General features: G+C 42.1%; 1 protein-coding gene across 4 annotated transcripts in view; it reads left to right on the top strand.

Annotated features, from left to right (window-relative positions):
- LOC308087257 (inositol hexakisphosphate and diphosphoinositol-pentakisphosphate kinase 2-like) overlaps nt 1-26633 on the top strand; it is a 59750-nt gene that overhangs the window by 28638 nt on the left and 4479 nt on the right. Inside the window, exons 16-30 of one of the 4 annotated variants that reach the window (XM_080431014.1) lie at nt 1184-1305; nt 1852-2034; nt 4644-4785; nt 6731-6954; nt 8078-8205; nt 8621-8735; nt 10195-10302; nt 10931-11047; nt 12215-12355; nt 13452-13545; nt 15452-15577; nt 18802-18864; nt 23119-23298; nt 25923-26060; nt 26411-26524. In XM_080431014.1, the coding sequence (XP_080287140.1) occupies nt 1184-1305; nt 1852-2034; nt 4644-4785; nt 6731-6954; nt 8078-8205; nt 8621-8735; nt 10195-10302; nt 10931-11047; nt 12215-12355; nt 13452-13545; nt 15452-15577; nt 18802-18864; nt 23119-23298; nt 25923-26060; nt 26411-26524 (1995 nt within the window). The remainder of the gene's footprint in view (nt 1-1183; nt 1306-1851; nt 2035-4643; nt 4786-6730; nt 6955-8077; nt 8206-8620; nt 8736-10194; nt 10303-10930; nt 11048-12214; nt 12356-13451; nt 13546-15451; nt 15578-18801; nt 18865-23118; nt 23299-25922; nt 26061-26410; nt 26525-26633) is intronic. The other 3 variants (XM_080431015.1, XM_080431016.1, XM_080431017.1) reach the window with 3 other exon arrangements.

The following is a 26633-nucleotide window of genomic DNA, read 5'->3' as shown; positions in this document are numbered from 1 at the left end:
TGAGTTCTCTGTCCTGGTTGGATAAAATTGGAGAGACAAGGAGACTCCTAATACTGAACAAACGCTCTATAGCAATGAGTACTATCAGAATATAGAGCTATTTAACACTTCTTTTAACAAAAGCAAATCACTTACCCTACCTTTAAGAATGAGACAACAACTAAAAAGTCTCCATGGCTTCATAGGGTGTGTAATTGATTGAAAATAAGTCATTTTTTGGGTGAACTTCCGCCACCCGAGACATTTGCAGTACAAACACACACTCACACAAACAAACCTCCCTCTGCACCGCTGTTATCAATCATCCTCTCACACAAACACACACCTCCCTTTGCACCGCTGTTAGAATTCTCTCACCAACGTCACTTGCTTCCCACCGCACAGCTGACTCACTCACCCAAGAACTGGCCTGATCCGAGTTGCCGTAGCAACGAGACAAAAGACAAAAACACGTTCCTGTGTATGGCGGTGGAAAGTCAAGGTCAAGTTTATGAATATGTCCCAAACTGGGCAGTTTATGCTACAGCGGATAATAAGAACTCTAAAACACATTAAACATACATAAACAAGAACATACAGTAGACATAGACATGGTCACAAGATCCAGATAGTAATAATAATAAGTATTAGTGTCCCCCAGCAGCAAGGCAACAACAACCACCCTCCCTCCCAACCACCCACCTCCATAGTCGTAGACAGCAGACCACGACCATAACCAAGTACATTTACTCAAGTACTGTACTTGAGTAACATTTTTAGGTACCGTACATTTCTTTTACTTGAGTATGTCCATTTTCTGTTGCTTTATACTTCTACTCTACTACATCTCAGAGGCAAATATTGTACTTTTTACTCCCCTACAATTATTTGAAAGCTTTAGTTACAAATTACTTTGTAGATTTTGATTATTATTACAAAACATATGTTAACCAATTAAGCCCTATTTTATATTTCGTCTATTTGAAAACAGCTTGTAGATTGGCTATTTTCGAAAACGTTTATATTGGTGCTGTAAGTATTTCTTGATGCCTTTTACTGAAGTGAAATGTTGAACACAGGCCTTTTACTTGTAACAGGGTATTTTTATATTGTGTACGGTAATACTTTTATTCATTAAAAAAAATCTGAGTACTTCTTCCACCACTGGCTAATGGTGTTGTTTGGTGTGTGTGTCCTGGTATAGGAGACTATGCTGGCTTCCCAGGCTGTGGGCTGCTACGGCTGCATAGCACCTACAGACACGACCTCAAGATCTACGCCTCTGAGGAAGGCAGGGTGCAGATGACTGCAGCAGCCTTCGCCAAGGTAGACAACAAGTCGCCCATCATATTGCAAACCACATGGATTAAGGTTCCCAGGCGCCATGACTGACTTCAGTCATTTGGATTCCATATACTGTTGTCAGCATGGCTTCTATGGAAGCGTGTCACTCACCGAAAATATGCACAAATCGACAAGCTACAAGCGTCTGTTTGTAGATCTGCTATTTTCACTACAGTATGTTTGAGATATTGATATTTTTAGACTCATTCACACTAAACAACCTTAGTTCAGTGTCAGTCTGATATCTTTATACATCCATGGCCCCAGTTGTTCAACTGTTGTGTACAGTATTTCGTCTGTCGGGTGTAAACCTCCAAAACTGTAACTTTACAGGATTCTAATTCAAAAGCATCAAAGGTACCGTAACAGATCTACAAGGCCAAAGCGTGTTGCTTCACGCCGTGTTTGGAGCTTGCAGATCGGCTACATTTGAAGCTCATGTGTGAGGCTGTAGTGTGATAAAGTAGGGCATTAATAAAAAAAAAAGTTCAAATATGGAGATAAGAGGTTTCTCTGTGTGTGATACAGGGTCTGCTGGCTCTGGAGGGTGAGCTGACTCCCATCCTGGTCCAGATGGTGAAGAGTGCCAACATGAACGGGCTGCTGGACAACGACAGTGACCAGCTGACCAGCTGCCAGCACCGCGTCAAGGCCCAGCTCCATGAGATCATGCAGAAAGACCGCCCGTTCACAGAGGAGGACTATGACAGGGTGACTAGTCTCCACAAGTCTCTTAACTAGTGTCTAGTGGCCTAGTATCCTAACCCCATGGATTAAAGTTCTCAGTCGCCACCACTTATTTCAGTCATTTGGATTCCATAGAAGTCAGCATGTCTTCTGTGGAAGCGTGTTATGCAGCGAAAATAGCCGATCTACAAGCTCTTGTAGATAGAGCTTGTAGATGGGCTATTCTCTGTTATTATTTTAAGATTAGAGCATTTTAACCCATTCAATCCTGGAAGGCATCTGTGTCATTTTAGATTTTTTGGGGCTATTCAAAAATGTGTGCAAAACATGTTTTTTAAAGCGAACATTTGTAACTCAAATCTTTGCTTCTGGGGGGGTCCCTGGAACAAAACATTTAGTCTAAAAATGTTTTCTAAATCCTAACAGTATGTTGCTATGCAGTGGTGCTCCAACTTTTCCATGTCAAGAACCCTCAAAATGATATGTATGGAACAATATTACTTAAACATCATAATTTTACATATTGCGTTAATTGTTTAGGAAACGTCCCCTTTCAAACTGTTTCACAAATCGCCGTAAGGACTTGGCCATACAAAGTTTTTCAGTGGTGAGACTTTATTTTGCTTCAGTCCATGCTATCCACCAACAGCTGTGTGTCATCAGAACTATAGTCTCTCGTCCAAAGTCTCCTGGGTCTCATCTCTCTGGTACAGGGAGGAAAGTGCTGCATCATTAGTTCTTTCTTTTTTGCAGGTGTGAGACTGTGTTCTTGGAACTGCAGATTCAGTTCAGCCTCAACCACTTAAAAACCCTATATACTTCCTGACCGGGGTCCCCCAGGGGTCTATACCTGATCCCCTCCTTTTTGTCTCTCTGCACCAAATCTCTTCACCAAAAATAGCCCATCTACAAGCTATTTTCAGAGATTGTTTTGCCTTGTTTCAATGGGATGCTAGGGTTCATGTGATTAAGTCAGACTATCTAGAAAGAGAACGTGACGTCACCCCATTGAAAGTAATAGCGAAAACCTCTCAAGATGGTGCCACTTGTCCATTGAACTCCATTGAACGGTTCCTCAAGCTATATACTGTCTAATGTATATAGCTAATGGAAAGTATACCACTGTGCTCACATTCCCTGGTCATTTAGATTAGCTTAAAGTGGTAGTTATGTAATGATTATGTAATAATGTATCATTCTTTTTGAAACCTACAAATCAATATCAGTTTCACTTCAGGGTTACTAGCTGACCTGTACACATTAGAAATTAAGCTGGCTTGTGCATTTACCAACTAACATTTCTCTTTATCCATAATTATTAAGGTAAAATTACTGCTTGAATAGGCCAACATATGCATCTCAGAGCTTTTTTTTTTTTTTACATAGCCAGCCATGCATATACATAATGTTGTTACATCACTTTGAATTCATACAGTAACACAGCCAAGACAGTAGAGGGTATTTCTGAAAAATACAAACACTTTTCAGAATCTGCTGTTTAAATCTGCAGAACAGCAGAGAGAATGTACGTCAGAGAAATGAATGACTCGTTCAGAAGCAATTAGTGGGTGTAAGTGATATGTTTTGGTTAAAATAAGTGTTAAATAGCTCTATATCTCTGTAACTGTAAAGGTCCTTACACACCGGCGAATATGCGAATATACGCAAAATTCGGAGTCGTTCCGAATAATTAAAAGACGCTTTTTCGCTTCGCGAAACTGATGTGGACGCTTGCATTGACTTTATAAGGTTTTTAAAAAACGTATTTATTCGCATGAAGAATTCGCCCCGGTGTGTAAGGACCTTAAGAGTTCTCTCTCCTGATTTGAAAACAAATAGATTTCCGGACCTGAAATTGTATTTTCTGTTTACTAAAGAGCTGGAGAGACGGGGATACCATATTAATGAACAAACACTCTATAGCAATGATTACTATTGGATTTTTGGAATAGCTTGAACTTCTTTTTGTTTTACTAAAACATATCACTTACAGTACATTACCTTTAGAGTGTGTGTGTGTGTGTGTGTGTGTGTGCGTGTGCGTGTGCGCGTGCGCGCACGAGTGCTGGTGTTTGTGCAGAAGGCTCTGTCAGGTTGTTGGTGTAAATAAGAATGTGTCCTCAGTCAACATGAGATTGAATGTTGTCCAGAGAGTGACAGGTTGATTGAGGACACGTCTGGGTAATAATATTATGCTCTATAACAATATGCCCTTTGATCATGCAGAGGGTTAGTATTAACTTAAGGTCTCCAAGAAATCACTGGGTAATTGGGTATGTCATTATAAGCAAATCTGCAAGCTCACAAGGCATTGCGTCTTCACGATGCAACGCTGCAACGATTTTTGTACGACGAAGTATAAAACAGTGCTTAAGCGCTGAGGCTAATTGTTCACAGGGGTATAATCACCTCTGTTCTTTTAAAAGCAATTCAAATGGAAAAGCAGCTTATTTGTTAGCAGCCAGTGAGATCTCTGGATTAGTGACCCCCCAGAGCTTTTGATCCTTCCTGTGTCATGTACAAAAATATTCAGGTTTCTTTCATTGTGCATTTCTGTAAAATGTGTCCTTTGTAATGTTCAGTTCATTATGATGAGTTGTCTTGTTTTCTTTTCTTTTCTTTTTTCCCTCCAGCTGGCGCCGACCTGTTGTGCGTCTCTGGTGAACTCCATGAAGATAGTCCAGAACCCAGTGGCCACGTGTGACCAGGTCTACACCCTCATTCAGAGTCTCACGTCCCAGATCCGCAAAAGAATGGAGGACCCTAAATCTGCTGGTGGGGGAAATTCCTCTCTCGCATAACCCATTAAAACCGGGAAAGCATCTGTGTAACCACTTTAACCATTATTTTATACTTGGCTATTCAAAAATAGCAGATCTATAAGCTCATAGTGCGTCACTTGGTGCTGTGCTATGAGCTTGTAGATCTTTTGAAAAATCTTGAAAATGTTTGCAAATCATATAATATATATATTTTTTAAAGTGAACATTTTAAACTCCAATATTTGCTTCTGGGGGTCCCTGGAACAAAATATTTTGAGATGGGGTCCGCGCCCGCGGCCAAATACATATAAATTTAAGGGTCAATTGACATGAAAAAGTTTGAGCACCACTGATATACAGTAGCAACATAAGTTTTTCAGAAACCTGTTAGGTTTAGAAAACATCAGGTCTTAATGGGTTAAGACGGGATTAATAATGTCATGTTAACCACATGAACCCTTTACCATAAGCCCCGAACTGATAGGCAAGGCCTATCAGTTCAAATGCTGAGAAATACTGTGATAGCCTACATGTAACAGTGACACATAGGATTGTATCATTAATATGCCAGTGGAAAAAACTGTTACTGTTGCCTCCAGTAGTGCCACTGATCTGCTTCCTGCTTGAGTTGACAGTGTGTGAAACATGGGGGCGGACTCATTCCTAGGTCTAGAAAGTGTTTTATAGACTTTACAAAAGTACGGAAAAAAAAAAAACATTGTTCAGACCAAATTATGCTTGGATGACACATTTTTCATATTTGTTTTCACCCATCCATCATGTGTGATATTCATTTTCAACAATAATCTTGAGGCTAAAGCAACAACAAAATGATAATGATCGTCTGGGTGTAAAATATGAAACTTCAAATCATGTGGATCTCAGGATTGGGAATGACATGTCTCCTGTGTGGATCTCAGACTGCATGCCTGTGATGTCAGTCATCCATGACAGATCAATTACTCCACATTTTGGCAAGGTTTCAGACCGATCAGAGAGCCCCATTGACTTCCATTATAAAATTAATGGTAAATATTTCAAAACAATATAGAACATACAGTATGTGAAAACAAAATGTGTCCAAGTTCTAAGTTAGCCTACTGGCAGTTCCCCCCATCAATGTGCAGCTGATCAGTCCAGGGGTTTCCAAGATTAGCTCTGCACACACACACACACACACACACACACACACACACACACACACACACACACACACACACACACACACACACACACACACACACACACACACACACACACACACACACACACACACACACACATTGACGTTCATATACAGCTAACTGAGCCATGCCGTAGAAATAAAATTTGCCCGTGTTCTTGGGGAGGGAAGCCGGGTGGGGAGGTTGATATTCTGTCACTGCATGCACCTGTCAGCAGGGAGTGTTGGGCGGGAGGAGTAGGACAGAGACTCTACGTCCTCCCGGTGGGGGCTCCTCTCTGGCGGGTCAGTCAGTAGGATAAAACAGCAGTGACAACACACAAATGTGTGTGGGGAGGAATCAATTTTGGACACTTATTTGTGTCTCCCAAAGGTCAAATTAGCCTTCGTGATTTTGGGGGATAAACAATTACCTCAAGAACAGACAATTAGTGTATCACCTACTCCTACTGTATATGTCAATAACCCATTTGGCTGACCAACTGAAACACTTTTAAACCCTTTTATCAGTTCATCTTTCTTACGTAGTTACTGCACTTTGGCTTTGTAGGTAACTGTACAAGCTTGTACAGCTGCTATTTTTGAAATTCTTTAAAAAATCTCAAAAAACTTTTGAAAATGTTTAACCCATCTTCTCTTCTGGGGATCCCTGACACAACATATTTTCAGATGAGGTCCGCGGCCAAATACATATCATTTTGGGGGTCCTTGACATTGGAAAAAGTTTGAGAACTACTGCTTTACATTCTCCGTTGTGTACTTTGTTCCTGTGCAGACATCCAGCTGTACCACAGCGAGACCCTGGAGCTCATGCTGCAGCGCTGGTCCAAGCTGGAGAGGGACTTCCGCATGAAGAGCGGCCGCTACGACATCAGCAAGGTCCCCGACATCTACGACTGTGTGAAGTACGACGTCATCCACAACTCCACCCTGGGACTGGAGGACACGGTGGAGCTGTTCAGGCTGTCCCACGCTTTGGCTGACATTGTCATCCCACAGGTATAGATGAAGGCTGGTGTTCTTTCTCTCTCTCTCTCTTCTCTCTCTCTCTCTCTCTCTCTCTGTTTCTCCATGGATTAAAGTTCTCATTCGCCACGACTGATTGAAGTCATTTGATTTGCATTCCATAGAAGCATGTCTTCTTTGGAAGTGTGTTGCGCAGCGAAAATAGATGATCTACAAGCTCACAACACGTGGCGGTGTTGTGAGCTTGTAGATCGGCTTTTTTCGGTTAATAGTTATTTTAAGATGAAAGTGTTTTTGAAGTGGTCAAACTAGCAATAGAATACGTGTTCAGAAGCATCTTCCATGAAACATGAATGGTCTCAGAAATGTCATAAAAGCAAAAGGTTAAAGGTTTAATGACATTCACTTTTACACCACATTCAAAGTCTTTGTCATGGTCCTTCAAAAGTGTACAAAAAGTTTTAAGTGAAAATTCCATTCCAGTGATCCATGGCAGGTGTTTTTCTCTCACATTTCTAAAGCCTTTTCAACTGCAATGAAAAAAGAAATCTTTGCCTGCGGGTGTCGCTGGTGAGGGATTTTGCCTGTCAATCATCGCCTCTGCTCCGCCCCCCCCAAAGGAAAGGATAGGGGAGGGGAGGGGCAAGGAGGAGAGTGGGCGGGATTAATCGACTGTGACCTCACTGTCGAAGGGCCAAGCTCAGATTACTTTTCAGCCTAATTATTCAGAAAACCCCAGACCACAGAAAATCCACTGAATGTTCTAAGTTCAGGTTTTTTGGGTGTAATTGAGGTCATAAAACCCCAAATAAAACATTGAAAATAAAAAAAGTGAAAATGAATGTCATGATACCTTTAAAGCCTCAGCCGGTTGGCTGTATGTAGAACAACAGCAACATAGGTTTAGAATGATAATACCTAAACATCATCTTCAAATATTCAGTCATGAGATTTTATTTTGCTTTATTCCATGCATCTCTCTTTGTATCCCTCTCCATGTCTAAATCTCTTCTCTCTCTCTCTCTCTCTCTCTGTATCTCCCTCTATATATCCTTCTGTATCTCTATCTCCTCTGTCTGTCTGTTTATCTGTCTGTCTTTCATATATGGTGGTTCATATATATGGTGTCTCACAACCATTTTTTAATTTCTTCCAGGAATATGGCATTAACACAGTGGAGAAGCTGGACATAGCATACGCCTACTGCCTCCCGCTGGTGAGGAAGATCCAACTGGATCTCCAGAGGACCCATGAGGATGAGTCTGTCAACAAACTGCACCCTCTGTGAGTCTAATATGACCGGTTTGAAGTGTCCTTGAGCAAGACACCTAACCCCTCCCTAACTGCTCCGCACCCCTCTGTGGGCAGCGATTTCCCCCACGTCGGTCAATATTATTAGTATTATTATTAATAATAATTTTATATTTCTCTGTACTTTATATGATAACTTTAAAACTCTGCTGTATGACACCATTCAAAATAGGGAAACTTAGGGAGCTTTGTGAAGCATGTTTAAAGTCCTGGTAACATGTTTTTTTCTGTCATCTTTTTTTCTGTCATTTTCAGTCTGAAACGGCCTCGCAACGTTTGACACTGTAGTATTCATTTACGAAAAAACACGCAAAGTTAAAATATGGAGATAAGAGGTTTCTGCCCAACAATGACGATATGTTTTTGTGTTGTTTTTCTCTGTGGTCAGTTATTCTCGTGGAGTGATGTCCCCAGGACGCCACGTCAGGACACGCCTCTATTTCACCAGCGAGAGCCACGTCCACTCACTACTCAGCATCTTCCGCTACGGGGGCCTGCTAGATGTAAGGACTCACCCCACACAGTCCCACACAGCATAGATAGATAGATACTGTAGATAGATAGATAGATAGATACCTTTCAGGCGCCAGAGATGACACAGCAGTTTATCCAAATATGGATAAAGTATACAGATGTATACACCCTATACCAGGGGTCTTCAACAGGGGGTCCGGGACCCCTCGGGGGTCCTCAGAGATACTACAGGGGGGCTGCCAAATCTTTGCGTGATAGGGACTTTTTATTTTCTATTTTTACATTAACCACTTGAAACCTTGCATCCCTATTCCGGGAGCGAACATTAGCCGAAAATAGCAGATCTACAAGCTCACAACGTGTCTGTGACCCGTTTTTTTCCCTATTCTGGGGGCGAACATTAACCGAAAATAGCAGATCTACAAGCTGTCAGCGTGTCTGTGACGCGCTGTGAGCTTGTAGATCGACTATTTTTGGTGAAGAGGTTGCAGAACAAGAGGGACCGTCAATAAATATAAAAGTATACAGACATAATACACTGTATACAATCCTCCTGCCTGATGCAAAACATGAAAAATGTTTGCAAGGTAAGCCCATAGTTATGACATCAGCACAGACCACAGGTGACAACAGATTGAATCTTACAATAGTCACACACAGTCTTAATGCTAGTCACAGAAAGTACCGTTCCCTTTTGTGTTTGATTGATTGTTTGATTACTTTATTAACACATCGGGTGCCAAACACGGTAAAAAACGTGTTTTCAGAGAGTAGCGCTTAGGTAACATGGTAAAAACCGTGTTATCAGTCTTTTTTTTCTTTTTTTTTCCACAAGGGTGGGGCTAGCGCAGCTCTGGAATCACCCGTGGTGACTCTGAGAAGGAAGGGACAGATGGATCACCGTGCCAAAAAACATGGCTCCCCGTCCGCTCCCGTTCTATCTCCTTGATGAAAACCTCTGTATCTCCTTAACTTTTTACATTGGGGAAAACAAGTCATTTTCGATGGGCGATTACTCCGTAATGGCGACTCGCGTGAGAGATCTTATTGTTCCAGGCGTTAGCCAGGACCATCGATCGTCGTGCACGCATCCATTGTTTGCGTGCGGGTGCTCGCCGTGGAGTCCACAGCTATAAACAGCACAGCGTGTGAGATCGGTGAGATCTCTGGCACTCAAAGTAATCTGTTTTAATAAAACGCTGGCACCCGTTGTGTTAACAGTTTGCCAAAAAAAAGCACAGAAAGTACTGTTCTATACAAGGCACTTGGAGTCTGGAGTGCCTGGAGTCTGTCACACACCAGGTACACCAAGCTGAAGTGTGTGTGTGTGTGTGTGTGTGTGTGTGTGTGTGTGTGTGTGTGTGTGTGTGTGTGTGTGTGTGTGTGTGTGTGTGTGTGTGTGTGTGTGTGTGTGTGTGTGTGTGTGTGTGTGTGTGTGTGTGTGTGTGTGTGTGTGTGTGTGTGTGTGTGTGTGTGTGTGTGTGTCAGGAGGAGAAGGACCAGCAGTGGAAGCGAGCCATGGATTACCTCAGTGCTGTGTCCGAACTCAACTACATGACTCAAATAGTAATCATGCTGTATGAGGACAACAACAAGGTACTTGTTTTTGCCTGATCTTACCTTATCTGTACCTTTGATGTTACTGTGTGCGTGTGTGTGTGTGTTTTCTGAGGAGGGCTGGGCGATATGACTTCAAATCAATATCACAATTATTTAAAACTTTAGCTCCGATTGCAACGAATGAATGATTATAATGTTTTAACTGCGAAAATAGCCGATCTACAAGCTCATGAGCCTGATCGGCTATTTTCACTATTATTGTACTCCACCATTGTACAACAAAGTATAGTTCAATGTGTAGTGGTTAATCAAACTATTATTGATATTGATATATATATATATGATTTTGTTTTTAAATAAAACTTAAACAAAAACATATCGTATCTGTCGGGGGGGAAACCTCATACAGTATGTCCAAAACTGTTACTTTTCACGATTCAAATTAAAAAATAGCAAAAGTAGCAGATCTACAAGCTCAAAACGCCGGGTTTCAAGCTTGCAGATCTGCTACTTTTGATGCATTTGTTTGACGCTGTAGTATGATCAAGTAGGGCATTAATTTACGAAAACAAAACACAAAAAGTTAAAATATGGAGATAAGAGGTTCCTGCCCGACGGCAACGATATGTTCAGTTAATTGCCCAGCCCTGCATTGTCCCCTCAGGAAGTGTCCTCGGAGGAGCGTTTCCACGTAGAGCTGCACTTCAGCCCCGGTGTTAAAGGTGTGGAAGACGAGGACAACGCACCCACTGGGTTTGGATTCAGGCCTGCCTCTTCTGAGGTAACACTTTACAATCACATAGACATACATTCATACATTTTCCATTCATGAGTACAGTAGTTCTCAACCTGGACCCCCACGGGGGTCCCACATGATGTGTTGGAGATCAGCTATTTGCACAATATTTATCTGTGGAACCGAGTCAAACTAAATGTAATGCCTCAACTCCTACAATTCCAAGTGCTTGTCAGGGTTGGGGGTCCCATGTTCAAATATGACTGTTTTGGGGGGTCACGGCCTGAAAAGGTTGAGAACCACTGCATTAGTACACACTGTGAGGAAGTAATCATGCATGCATGGGGGGCTTCTTTGACACATTTGTTAACAACGTTGTTGAATGTGGTCTCCCAGGAGTCTATACATACTTGGTCCCCTCCTTTTCTCCCTCTACACCCAATGTCTTTGGCGAAAATATCCAATCTACAAGCTCAGCTATTTTCAGCAAAGGTTTGTCTATTTTCGCCAGATTTTCATCTATTGTGGTTTGTGACATAATAATGAATCAGATTTATATAGCTCTATTCTAGGTACTCAAAGTTTCTTTACAGAAAACAAAACAAACCACTTTATTAAGACAAAAGAACAAATAAGAGAAAATAGGGTCTTGGGAAAAAAAGGGGGGAGCAAGGTTGTCGAGGGCATAGAGCACCAAAGTCTGACATCACTGCCGCTAGAGAGCACTATCCCCCTGTGGGTCACAGATTATTGTCCTAATAGAAATTCCCCATAGAGAAATCTTAGATCACGTCATATAAGAGCAGTGTTCCAAAAATAAACAAATCATCCAGCCGATTTTACTCATATGGATAGGAAGCATCAACTGGCGGTGAAAAAGTACTAATTCATCCAAAGCCGGGATGATTTGTTTATTTTTTAATCTTATATGACGCGATCTAAGATTTCTCAAAGGGGAATTTCTATGGGGAAAATACTTACGCGAGGGGGTAGAGGGAGTGACGTCTACAGGGGTAGTGGGAGTGACGTCTACAGGGGTAGAGGGAGTGACGTCTACAGGGGTAGAGGGAGTGACGTCAGGACCTTGGTACTCTGTACACAGAAGTACAGAAGTGTATGACCTATCTATGCCGTCATATGGTTCATCCATAAACAGCTATTGCCATAGCCTTGTACTTTGTGTTTGTTGTTGTTGTCGTGGGTCAATTTTAGAACGGGCAGAAGCGCACTGACCGCGGCAGCCTGGAGAACCTATCGTGTGACGAAACAGACAGGGCCGTTCCGCTCTCCGAACCAATCAGCATACAGAGGCGGTCCCCGCTGGTTCGCAATCGCAAGACCGGTTCTATGGAGGTAAGACCAGATGACACCACCGTTGAAAGCAATGTACGCCATAATTCACACTCTAACTTCTCACATGAATTATATCATTCAGAAACCCTGCCTTTTTGAATGATAGTTACTTTATGATGTCATTTTACGGTACAGTGTGCTGTCACTTGATTTAAATCTAAGGAGATCTGTTTCATCTCTTCAGAGCAGCCTCCTGACCACACATGTTCATGAACATCTGTCCTGTGGCGAAAGGGCCTTTCTGTGTGGAGTTTGCATGTTCTCCCCGTGTCTCCTAGGGTAGGTACCCTCACAAAAACATGCAGTAATCCTGGTCACTATACTGCCTCCCCCTGGCCAGCCGGGGCGCCTGATGGAGGAGAAAGGAACTGGTTGGAATAACGTGTTCCTTCCACTCGCTACGTCCAACCAGGGAACCTCTCCCCTGTCAGGTGATTAGAAGGTCAGTTGGCTCTCATGCATTGAAGGAGGCATGAGCTCGGCCCTGGCCTCCCTAGGTTGGCAGAGGGAAGGTAGTGCCCAGGATTACATAGACAATTGGCACTGGGTGTAAAAAATAGGGGTTACAAAATCGTGGGATAAAAATTCAACTTATTTTGTTCAGAGATGGAAACACAGGTGGTTGCGATCACAATGCCCTGGTTTGACCTCTGATATTGTCCAAGGTCATATTTCAAGGTTCAAGGTTGACAGTCTGTGGTGGGGACAATGTATGATGTCAGACACTCCACATTAACCTTTTCCCACTGTCTGTAGGTTGGTTGTGTTTGAATAAGGGCTGGGCAATATTTTCTATTATTCTTTCTACTATTTTTGACAATAAATGTGAAGCCTTGTGAGCTTGTAAATCTGCAATTTCTTTTAACATTTAATTTTTTTTTATAAGAAAATGTATATTACCGTCAGAATTTGATATTGTTGTCATAATAACACCGATATCGAGGTATCTGGTAAAAAATATTGTGATATGAACATAACCCAGTGCCTAGTTTGAATGTATTTGCATTAGTCTTCTTTCTGTCTTGCGTGTGCGTGTGCGTGTGTGTGTGTGTGTATGTGCGCGTGTGCGTTTGTGACGTGTAAATAAATGCCTCAGGTCCTGTCGGAGACGGCGTCCTCCAAGTCGGCCAGTTACCGTCTCTTCCCGTCCTGCTCACGTCAGTCCCCTGAGATGAAGCAGAGTGGTCTAGGTAGGTCATCTGTGTTTAGTCTGTGCTGTCAACCATAGCAACTGTGCTCATAAGTGGCTGTGTTACGCCTCATTTATGCTCCGTCATATGGTGTCATGCACTGAAAATAGCCGATATACAAAAGCTCATAGTTCGTGGCGCCTGTTTCTGATCTGTGAGGTACCGAAGAGGCCTGGACCGACACTGTCCTTACTTATATGACCGGCAAGGTAATCTGAATCTGTGGAAGGGCGCTTATTTCCTATATATTCATTATTCTATGGGCCATAATCATTTAAAGGAACAAGAAATCCAAACAATCCAAACAATACAAACAATACAAAAAAATAGAATATGTTCCAACGGTCATGGGTTTATTTTCGCCAGAAAAGTGAGGTTTCGAGCTGGTTGGCTCTTCCTCAGACATTTTTGGTGGTAATAAACCCATTACCTTTACAGCATATCGTTGCTGTCGGTGTCGGGCAGAAACCTCCTATCTACATATAATTTTCTTTTTTTTTAAGCGTTTATTCGTAAATGAATGCCCTACTTGATCATACTACAGCGTCACACAAAAGCATCAAAAGTAGCTAGATCTGCTCCTTTTGCTATTTCTGAATTTGAATCCTGGAAAGTAACAGTTTCAGACTGTTACGACAGAGACTATATTCCAGTGTGCGCTCTCTATTTTCCTACCATGAGTATTTAAACTCAACAAGAAGTATAGGCTGCAGCAGCATACTCCTTGCGGAAACAAAGTTTTGGTAGGTCAATAAAAACAAAAGTAGCCTATATTATGCTAGCCCATGTGTGACCTATTTTGGTCATGTCATTATAGGCAAAAACTTTCAAAATTAACTTAGTCTTATATGCTTAATTTAGTGGGAAATAGCTGCTATTTAGCCACATGACACCGGCGTACAATGAAGTACAGTATAACTCAGGCTTAAGTGTCAAAGTGCATATTAGACACAACATTGTAGACTAGAAAGTGTTATAATGACTTCGATCACCAGCAGCTCAATGTCAGCTTGTTTCTTGTTTCATGTTTTTTTTCACAAATACCATCATATACTAAGGAAGTTGTGAAAACGTTTTGATTCCATACAACCCAAACCTAATCATAGCAGGACCTTTCTGATCTGCTCTGATCTATCTTTCCATTATATAACATATAAGCCTTTCAGGCTGACTTAGAAGTGGGCTTTTTAATCCCAGAGTTCATCCTCTCAGAGAAGTGGCCCTGAGATGGAGGGTGACATTGGTATGGGTCACGTGGTCTTTCTTGGGGGGCGCCCGCAATCCTTCTCTCTCTCTTGTCCCTCTCGGGGTATAACTGAGACAGAACACAGTGTTGCCAGATTTTGTGAGATAGATAAGCAACCAGGTCTAGGAAAACAAGCCCAAAAGAAGCGACTAGGTCACTCGAGCACTTTAAACCTATACTGTATACATCGGCCATTTGAAAATAGCCGATCTAGAAGCTCACAACCCATGCGGGTTATGAGCTTTACAAAGCTTGTAGATTTGCTATTTTCAAAGAATCTTGAAATAAAATTTGGAAATTGGAAGAGTTTTGAAACACAAATCTGGTACGGGGCTCCCTGGCACAAAACATTTTCAGATGACGGTTAGGGACAAATACACACATACATTTGGGGGTCCATAACATAAAGATATTTGAGAACCACTGGTTTGAATAATAATAAAAAAAAATGGAAGCAAGCCCAAATAAACAACTACAATTTAGAAACAAGCCCCAAAAAAAACACAACCCGCAACTGCCAATATTTACAAGCAACTCAACAGAAAAAGAAGCCCAAAGTCGCTTATAATAAGCAGACATGGCAACACTGCCAGAGCATTGTTTGGATGACTGCATGCTGTGTGGCAGGGACTAACTAACCCTTCCCTCACCCCCTCACAGGCTCTCAGTGTGCCGGCCTCTTCAGTACCACTGTCCTCGGGGGGTCCTCCAGCGCCCCCAACCTGCAGGACTACGCACGAACACACCGCAAAAAATTCTCCTCCGGCAATCTGTCCTACAGAGACGGTATGTTGTTTTGAGAATCCTGTGCCATCATTTAGCCCATAGAGACACAATGCATTTACTCTCCACCCCACTTAAGAGAAGTGTTAATTTTTGGCAGCTTTTTGTATTTTTCTTTGACCATCATTTTGGCTTTTTCACTTAGCTTTTCAGTCGGTAGATGTGTGTATCCCAGTATAATGTGTTGTCGCAAACCATTTCAGCTGAATGAATGCTCCATTTCTCTCTTGTAATGTCAATTGCTCGCTGCAACAGGCCTACTGAAATGTTCCAGACATTTTGGCTAATCCCTGTGTGCCTGAGAGGATCATGTGCTACTGTCTGTCTGACAGGACTAAATTGGAGTGAAGAGAGGATAATGTTCAGGGCTGGAAGATATTTAATTATTCCCACTTATAAAAAAAAAAATCTGAATGCTAGTATTGTATCGTTGCCGTTGGGTGGAAACCTTGTATGTCCAAAACTGTTACTTTTCAGGATTCAACAATAGCAGATCCAGAAGCTCACAACGTGTCGCAGTTGTGAACTTGTAGATCGGCTATTTTCACTCTTGTATGGGCATCAATTTACGAAAAATATGAAATATGGAGATACAAGGTTTCTACCGACAGCAACTGTGTGTGTGTGTGTGTGTGTGTGTGTGTGTGTGTGTGTGTGTGTGTGTGTGTGTGTGTGTGTGTGTGTGTGTGTGTGTGTGTGTGTGTGTGTGTGTGTGTGTGTGTGTGTGTGTGTGTGTACATATATGTATATACATATATATATAAATACATACACACACAAGCATCATAGGACTTTTAGAAAAGAAAAGAAAAAAAAGAAATAGTAATCAACAAACTACAGTACAACATTTTTGAAAATACAGTAGCTGATCTACATGTTCACAACGCCTTGCAATGCGAGGCGTTGTGAATTTGTAGATCAGCTATTTGCACAATATTTATCTGTGGAACCGAGTCAATGATGCTTGTGTGTATATATATATATATCTATGATTGTCGATATATTATGTTTCATGAATTTTATGGATTTAAAATGAACGTAACAACAACAATAACAACAACTGTTGTTGTTAATGTCATAACGTTCATTTTAAATCCATAAAATTCATGAAACATAATATCGACAGTTGTTTTCTTAGATGTGAATGAAGGTGACTTGACCTTGCAGTGCTCAAGAGCAAAGCATGGTCATCACTGCTTCTAACATCAGAGAATCATGTACCATATTCTAGCATTTAAAATGATATGTAGACACGTGCTAAGCATGGAAGAATTCACATCAATCGCATCTGATATGCTCATTATTATTGTTAGATCATTGGCCAGACTGAGTCTGTAATAAATAAGGGCCTTGAGGTTTTCTACCAAGAAGGTTTTGCTGCTCTGATATGACACAGTTAAAAACTATTCTGTTAGCTGCCTGATACCTGATCTTCTCCATCGTTACGTTTTCATGTTTGTTGCATCATCCAATGTTGTGCCAATTTCTGTTAAGAATGTGTTCGCCATCAGACTATCCCATACACATCCCCAATACTTTGCATGAGCTAAGCAAGGGAATACATAGCTTACGTAAGCTTTGGGGGGAAGAAAAGGCAGGTACAAAAGCAGATGCATTGCAAAGAAAAGCAAGGCATCTTTGTACCACAAATTACCACAAACGTCAATTCGGTTTGCTCTGTTTAGTTTTCTTTAAGAAATGAATGCTTTGGGGATATAGTATCTGTCAAGTGTCAACCTTCATAAATATTCCATCATGTGGAAATTACTATTTTCCAGCGGCTAGCTTAGCTATTCCCACCCACAGTTAAATGAACACTACACTACTACGATCTACTGTCTTTATAAACCCATTGAAACCTGAGGCCGATTCCACAAATGCCTTCTATATCAGTAGTTCTCACACTTTCAAGATTTTTCAAAAATGTTTAAAATTCAAAAGAAATAGCAGATGTACAAGCTCACAGCGTGGCCTGAAGTGACGTGCTGTGAGCTTGTATATCTGCTATTTTTTAATAGCCAATGCATTGACACCCGGCAAATGACACCCGGTTTTAATCGGTTAAGCAGGATAACCATTTGCTAGCCTCCAGAATAATACTGCTAGTCATCAATAGGAGTCATAGTACTGTTTTTACATTGCGTCTGTACATTTGGCCCTTTTTGCATTTAGAAACCGTTCATAAATCGTCACAGAAATATTCAATTCAGCATTAAATGTAACAGAAACATCAGAGTTTTAACATTTTGTCTGTTGTCATATTGTCCACTAGATGTCAGTGTGGTATCATGCAGACATTTTGAGCCACCTGTTGGTTGTCTTTGCGTTGGTTGTTGTTGTCATCATCCATCTTCTTAACACCTACTGTACCATCTAAGAATCCATTGAATCATTTCAAATGTGTACCTCTGGTACCATAGTCCCTGTAGTGAATTTTGTATGATGGTATGTTTGGCGTTTGTGTTTGAATGCGAGCTGGTCTGTGAGTGTATATTGTTTGGGCATTTGTTTGTCTGCCTAGAAGCTCTAGCTTGATGGCAGCTCCAGTTTAAAACCAGTCTCGACCACTGGTGGAAATTAGTGACTGAATAGTCTATGGTACTTTTGTGCAATTCGTTAGTGGTTAAGACCCATGTGGGGAACAGAAGCAGACATGGTAATCACGCTTGTTTTTCCATTTTTTTCTCACCTTCACCTATTTCGTATTCATCTCCAAAATCAAAATCATCACCAAAACCTCTATCATTCCGTCTCATTTTGTCAAGGAGTCACATTTAATCTAATCTCATCTGGGAGGGCCCCAGAATGCCGGTCAGCCTCTCTCCTCTAAAGCCCGGCTTAGTTTCGTGCCGGTGTCGCACGCCAGAAATAGCAGATCTACAAGCTCACAATGTGTTGTGTGCCATGACGCAATGGCGAACTTAGAGATCGGCTATTTTCGGTGCACGACTCCTCACGCTCCACTAAACTATAACTCTGGCTTTATGCAACTCTTGCTGCCCTCCAAGCCAACCAGCCCCAGTAGTTTCATGCAAACAACACAACATATCAACGGTCATCTTCCTCTTTATATGACTCACTTTGTTTAGAAGCACCTTGAATGTACCTTTTCTGATCTTAGCACTTTTGTGCTTTTCATAAGACAGGAATAGCAGGCAGAAGAGACAGTTTTACCACCAGCCACTGTGACACATGGTAACACGAGTGAACTTTTTTTATTTCCTCAGAGTTGTTGTCTATGCCGGCAGTAAAACGATTTTCTGTGTCGTTTGCAAAGCATCCGACTAATGGTACGTCTGCTTCTTTCAAGTATATTTCCTCCTCTTCACCTCCCTTTGTCTTGCATGTCTTAACACTTTGTATTTTATTTCTCGTGGTTACTACCATGGCCCCTCAAGCATTCCTGGTTTTCAGTCTTTTTATTTTTGTCTTTATTTTCCCCCATAAACTTGGACTCTTAAGGCTAATTCATATTTCATTGCACGACATTTTGTGCCGCTCAACAAAAATGGCATATTTTAAACTGATGTGTACGTCGTCGTTGGCATTTGGTGTCTGCTCTGGAAAATAATCATTTCAGTTGAAAATTATTTTTGTCGAGCCACGCTCATCGAAAGTGTGTGACGAAATACACATTAGCCTTCACTCGTCTAACACTACCTCACATTCTGTTTGTAACCAGGGTTCCCACTGGTCATGGAATATGATGGAATTTTGAGACGCGTCATCCAGACAGGGACTTTTACAAAGGATTCGCTTATGAGGAATGTTTTTTCGTCCATTTTGTTTTTACACATTACATTACTTATTAGCTTTTCTTAATGCACAGTGGCTACTTAACAGGGCGATTTACTGGGGTCAGATCAAAATTCTGAACTGAAAATGTTTTCTTTTTGTTGTTTTCGAAGTACTGCTTATGAATGATCTCTATATATACTTTATATCAAGTGGGGGGAAATAAATCGCACCATTTTCGCTTTGGCGTAAACTGAGTCATCCCTGGCTGGGATACAACTTTGGACTTGTAATAAGAAATAGAAATAGATTAGAAAAAGCAAAAAAAAAGATTTCCCCTAAAACTATTTTGGTCTTTTAAAATAATGGATGGGATAAGTATATCAGTATGGAATTGTATTATTGGGCCACGGGTGGGAACCCTGTGTAACATACTGGCATAAATTTGTCTCCATCACCCAATAATGGAGTATTTTTGGGTGGATAGATGTGTGTATATATGATATCATCTGTATGTATGACCATCTTTACTGAAGATGTGAATTAAATCCATCAGTGAAAACACCACCACAGCAGCACACCATTTTAACCCTTACCCTGTTTATTTTCAAGTCAATCCTAATCTATTGGAACAACAACAGCAGTGCTGACGAAGACTCGCATCATGTATAACTGTTTGATAATTTTAACTACTTAAGCCCTATTAGGCCTATGCTTTGCCGTATGAGGAATAGCAAAAATAGCCGATTTACAAGTTCACAACGCGTCGCATCGCAGCACATTGTGAGCTTGTAGATCGACTATTTTCGCTATTATATATAAAAAATAAATTAAAAAAAGGTTTGGCTATAATGGCTTGCCCAAAATAGGGACACCAGGTCGAAAGTGGCCATCAACTGAATAAACGCTTTCTGTCATACTTAAGTCTTGATAAAACAGGGAAAGGGTTAAAGCATTGTTTGTCCCTTCACCTATGTATCTGTCTGTCATGAACTGGAATGAATGTGAACAATCTTTCCTTTTTTTGTGAAAGGCATATGCTTTTATGCTTTTCAACATTTTCAGTTCAAACAAGGGCAATTGTTGAAGTTAGTAAGTTAATGGACATTTCTGATGTTATACTGTTTTGAAACTACAGTATGTCTGCCAATGAGTAACCTCAGCACAGGACGTTTCTAATAGCGATGCATCATTACTGTTATTGACGCCTGCTCACCATACAATGTATAGTCGAAGGGTTTAAAATTATAATAAAATTCTCAGGAAAATCCGTTATTTTCAGCAAGCACAAGTAAAAAATAGGCTTGAGGCAACGCCTGTTCCCTTTGCTTCCGTCTTCTTTCAAGTTCTCCTGGAAGGTTTGCCTGCTTTGACGCCTTCTTTAACCTTGCGTACAATTGAATGGTTCAAAGGCATGCATGGGCGATGGCTGATCCATGATGGTGCATTCTGTGGATTGAATGAGACATATTGGGCAGTTCCTTTGCAGATATGGAAACACCTGTTGCTTCTTTATTCTGGCTGTGTTGGGATTCTTGTGTTGTTTTTTGCTGTTTTCACCCCGCGTTCTTCTAGCAGTCCAGTTGAATGCAGCTGCAAGAGCTGTCATAATTAGCAGAGTCTGGAACTCAGTACATCCAATGACTCCCTGATCGACTCGAAATGGTTTAAGCGTGTGAACAAAGTATTAACCTAACCTTGTCATAACGTTTTTTTTTCCATTAACGTTAGGAATAGTACCACACAGTCTTGTGGTCTTAATTGATATGACGCACACCACCCTCATTCTGATTCATATCATTCATTCTAGGAACACGAGATGATGTATTTCAATCTTGGTGGTGGACAGGTACGCCAGCTAAAGGTCACATGTCTAAAGTTCCCTCCCAACGGCGCCTGAAACGGTCGACTTGAAATCGATTTTTATGACGCGGCAACAAGCACCTTGGAACAACTTAGCGCATTTTGTCGTTATTGTTTTTGGAGTTGGAGAGTAAGGAGCAGAGAGACTCTGTTCATGTTCTGGGTTACAGTACTGTACTGTACTCTCTGTGTGTGTGTGTGTGTGTGTGTGTGTGTGTGTGTGTGTGTTTGTGTGTGTGGTCAGCACGTGTACTAGCCTCACAACCTGGTGTCACCACGTTTTCGAGAATGTGTTCACATATCTCACACTCGCTCCTCTGCGGATTCTCTGTGTCACATTGTATAAAGTGTTGTCTTGCAAATTTTGAGGCTCCCGATTTTTGTTCTATTAGCGCTAGATACTGCAGAGGCTGTGGAGGAGCGACGTGTCATGATGCAGTCTTTCTCCGTACCTGTGGCTCTGGCTTTTGCTTGTGGCAGAGAATATGTTGCAGCGGGTGCTGGTTGTTGGGGGAGGGAGGGGGGGGGGGAGGGAATGTGTAAAGAATGTGCCTTTATTTATTCGGCGTCTGGTGGTTTGGCCTGATCGTATTGGAACATGCTGTTTGATAGCTGGGATGGGGATAGCTGTGGGCTGCTTTCCTTGACTCCCCCTCCTCCCACCTCTCTCTCTCGCACACTCCCTCTCTTTCACACACACACACACACACACACACACACACACACACACACACACACACACACACACTTCATCATTTATTTATGTCCACATAAGAGATACAATACAAGGAAGGACACAAATATTACACGGTGCTGTAAAAAATATACAGCCAGCAAATCATGGACAAATACCCCCACACCCTTCAGGGGTACAAATAACAGCGTCTTTGCCATATTTGACGGCTACCGATAGTAGAAGAGATTCCACAGCACACCTAAACGCAAGCCGTTTAGCTGCTTTTTTTGGCATCTCAAGTTGTTGGAAGCCTCTTACAACCAACCGATGTACATGTCATAGGCTGCCAAAGATAAACACAAGTAGATTGCACTGATAGCCTAGCTCTGTGATGGTATGGAGGAGCGGCTGGTATTTACTGACTTTGGTCATAAAGGCTTCCTCTAAGCTAGAGTCAAAGGTGCAGTCAGGCCACTTCAAGAATGGAAACTGATCTGGAGCCTTCATTGACAACAACAACATCTGGTGTATCAGCAGAGAGATGTGCAAAGATTTCAGGATTTTCAGTACAGAGTTGAAACATGGAAGGTTTGACACAGGAATGTTTGTACATTCTCACTGACGGTGTAAAATGTTTAGATATGTCTTTAGTTATGAGATCAACTATTCTGTCGTGGCGTGCTATGTAAAGCCCTTTATAGGCATAGCAGCCATTCAGAATGTGTGACATGGTACACACACACACACACACACACACACACACACACACACACACACACACACACACACACACACACACACACACACACACACACACACACCAACCCCCTGCTCTGTCCAAATGACAGGTCCTCTCCTGCTATCCCACCTCATACCTCTTCCCCTCATCTCTATCATACCTCTCTTAAGTTCCCTCCCACCTTGCCATCAGCTTATAATCTATTGCAGTGGTTCTCAAACTTTTTTCAATTTTCTTTCAAAGCCCCCCGTAACTCTGAGAGTGTACAACTGTAACCAAATATGGACCAGAGAGAGTCCATGTTTAGGTTCAATTTGTACATTCTCAGTAACAGACCGGTAAGGATCCATTTATAGAACCCCTCTTGAGAACCACTGATCTATTGAATGTCACTGGCCCCATCATCATCATCATCATCATCATCCTATTGCTCCACCCAGCGTATGTCTCCTATCGTTTCATCTCTTTGCTCCTCCTCCATCACCTCCTTCCACTGCTCTGTCCTTCCTCGCTCTCCCTCTTCTCCCCTAGAGCCCCTGGAGGAGCACCATGTGGCCCAGCTGTTGAGGCGTTTCTCCACAGACCTCAGCCTGGGCAGGCACCTCTCGCTGGACGAGGCGCTGGCCCACCACCTCAACCAGTGCTCCTACCACCTCCGCCTCTTCCGAAACTGGCTCATCTCCGGCCAGGACCCTCTAGAGTACCCCTACGGTCAGCCCCCCTTGGCCCTCCCGCTACCCTCCATAACCGTCTTGCCTTCAAAGCCCTTTCAGAAAAGAAAAAAAAAACCCCCACTGCTCATGGTTTTTTAGTTTGGACTGTTGCTTCTGCTGCGGTTGATTCCTCTCTGCTTTGCATTTGATATTTCTGCATGCTTGCCTGACACTTTGGTTACACAGGTTGGATGGAGTCTTAGTTAGTCTTACTTTTTTTTAGCTTTTCGAGGCAGTTGCGTAGCTCTAGTGTTTGAGGTTCGTTCCCCCACTCTACGGTGTCCGCCCCCCCATACTACTAATATATTGTTGTTGTCGGGCAGAAATCTCTTGTCTTCATATTCTAACTTTTTGTGTTTTTTCCTAAATTAACGCCCAACTTGATCATACTACAGCATCACACAAAAGCATCAAAAGTAGCAGATCTGCAAGCTCGAAAAGCGGCGACGCGTTTCAAGCTTGTAGATTTTTTTAGATGCTATTTTTTCATTTGAATCCTGAAAAGTAACAGTGTTGTACATGTGAGGTTTCCACCCGACAGAGACGATTTAAACCTTCATTGGCGTGGTAGGTAGTTAGTTATTAGTTTTACTCATCATAATGGATCCTGGCAACCCGCCAGGGGAGATTTAAACTAACTTTCCTAGAAAAGCACAGCATTTTATTTTACTTTTTACTTTTGTGAGTCATCCATCCACCTGGGGCTGTGATCTGCCCGCATGCACTTTTTCTCCTCTTTCTTTCTGTCAGAAACACTCATTACTCACAGGCATATTACATGTACCCCAAGCTCCATGACGATGCCATAGCTGCTACATTGTGTTCCCCTGCAAGCTCTTTTCTCATGGGTTCATACTGCGAAAAAACATATATATATTGTCGTGGAAGGTACTGAGTTTTCCCACACTGAAAACCACTAGTCTTGCTGATGCACATTTGTTGATTGTGGATATAAACTGACATCAGGTATGGGGTAATTCTATTTTTCTCCGCAACGTTCTAATTCTTTAATTTATGGTCGGTCGTACAACGGTGTCTCACTCCTAAAATAGCAGATCTGCAAGGTCATCCGCGATGCGTTTTGAGCTGTTAGATTAGGCATTTTCAGTGCACAACACCGTCGTACAAGAAAGTATATTTCAGTCTTAAAACTGTCACATCCACAAAACTTTGGTCTGAACTCGGCTTTAGCCAGGAAGATGGAAATGTCTCTAGTATACAGTACATGAAATTATAGACAGGAGTGCTCCTAATAGTTTGAATGCTGTTTGCGCCCCTAACATAACCCTAACTGGCATGTGATTTTTGCTTGTGTTTTTGTAACCTACGTACTACTCACGTCTTGAGTGGCTTTGCAAAGTATATCCGCTTTCACATTTTTTAGATAATTTAGCTCCGAGATAGGGCTGCACAATTATGGCTCAATCATAATAAAGATTCACGATTATTAATCACATTTATTGGTAACAAGGACTTTTGGTGGAAAAACATACAATTTTCGTAATGTCTTTGTATTTCATTGTGCTTATCGGTGTAATATCCTTGGTTAAATTATTGTTATTTGTGATTTTATTGTAACTCGGAGCCTGGTGGATGGGGAGATGGGTTCTTTGTTCTGGTTATTAACCTCTTGAACCCTCTATACTTAATGAAACAGACCTGAGTTGGCTCTGTACTTGGATCTTCCACGCCAAATCTCTTCACCGGAAATAGCAGATCTACAAGCTCACAACGCCTCGGGCACTGTGAGTGTCTGTAGATCGGCTATTTCTGGCCAACGTTCCACCTAGAGTAGGGGTTCAAGTGGTTAACCCTTGTGTACTGGTGGTGAGGAGACAAGGGCAAGAACAACAGCTGCAAAAATATTGTGTTTGAAATTAACGAAACGCCACGTTTCACAATTACATAATTGTGAAACATAAAAATCACGATTTTCAAATCTTTTCGATTAATTGTGCAGCCCTACACCAAGGCATGGTTTGATGTTTTGTGGCCAAGAACAGCTCTTGGTGGTAAATGTGACATTTGCATGTACATTCATTTAAACTAACAGGAGGAAGAACCGCCTTTCAGTAAATCTATCGGACATTTGCTGTGGTAGAGACGAGCTTTGACTGCATTATGGTGCTGTTACAGCCAGGCGTGTGTGATGGCGTTTGGTTTGACTTAGAAAGGGCTGCTTGATTGAAAGACAAACGGTATGTTTGGGAGATCTGCTTGCCTTTTGTAAAAACCGAGGCTTTGACGTGTTGGAGGCTTACTGGAGTGAGGTGTGCGGACCCGCTAGCCTTTGATAATATGGTTTTAGAGGGACGTCTAGTGTGCTTTTGTGACTTGTGCCTGTGTGGAGTTGAAACCATAGCAGGGGCTGGCAGGGATCCACAAATGCGGCTAGTAATTTTGTGCAAGTCTTTGTCATGTTTTTTTCAGCAGTTCCCAAGTGGTTCTATAAGGTGAGATTCTAGATGGGGGACTAAAAAAGGTCCTTCTGTACAGGATCAGCACTGCACTGATGTGTGATGGGTGGCATTGGGGCATAAGATTCTTCCTGTTTCTCCTTGCTGTATAATGACCAGTCTTAACTGAGGGCTGGTGGGCCTGTGGCTTTCTCCTCTGATGCAGGCTTCGAGGGCTGTTCCATGGTGCCCTCCATCTATCCCCTGGAGACCCTGCACAACTCGCTCTCGCTCAAAAAGGTCAGCGACTTCCTCACCGACGTGTGCGAGAACGCAGGCGACGCGCACGCCAGGACGACACGAGGTAGGGAAGCTGGCACGAAAGAAGTGAACCTTGGCGCGCCGACCAAGCAATGCCAGATTTTTGGGTCCGATGCCTATCGTGGAGAGTCCTAGAGACCACCCATTACTAATGTTTTTGACTTACAATAGCCAATCTAAAAGCTCACAGTGTGTCACAATGTGACGCGTTGTGAACTTTTAGATTGGCTATTATCGATCTACAAGATGATTTATAATGGAGGTTGAAAGTGGCTAAAAGCGGGACACATCGGCTGCATAATAGACATTACTGATGTCTCTAGCATGCCCGGCCCGATTACAGCACTCGCTGAGTTTGGGATTTTAACGAGTGTTGCCTGGTCTTCCCTACAGCTCTCTCTGCCATGTTTGACAGCCAGAACCAGCCGTCCGTGGACTCGTACATGCCCCAGAGAGTCCTCTCTTCCTCCTGCTCCCTCCGATCGCGCACCGATAGACCACCCTGGTGTAAGTCCTCATCATCAGACAGGCATTTCCAGACTGACCTTTGGTAGCATTTATGTATCATATAAATTGCCTAATGCCTATCGTAATCTGTTCTAATCTGTCACTGATG

The sequence above is a fragment of the Gymnoscopelus braueri genome, assembly GCF_963280865.1.
Source record: "Gymnoscopelus braueri genome assembly, chromosome: 1".
NCBI classification, from domain to species: domain Eukaryota; kingdom Metazoa; phylum Chordata; class Actinopteri; order Myctophiformes; family Myctophidae; genus Gymnoscopelus; species Gymnoscopelus braueri.
Note: the sequence above shows the minus strand (reverse complement) of the source record. Positions and strands in the feature narration are given on the sequence as shown.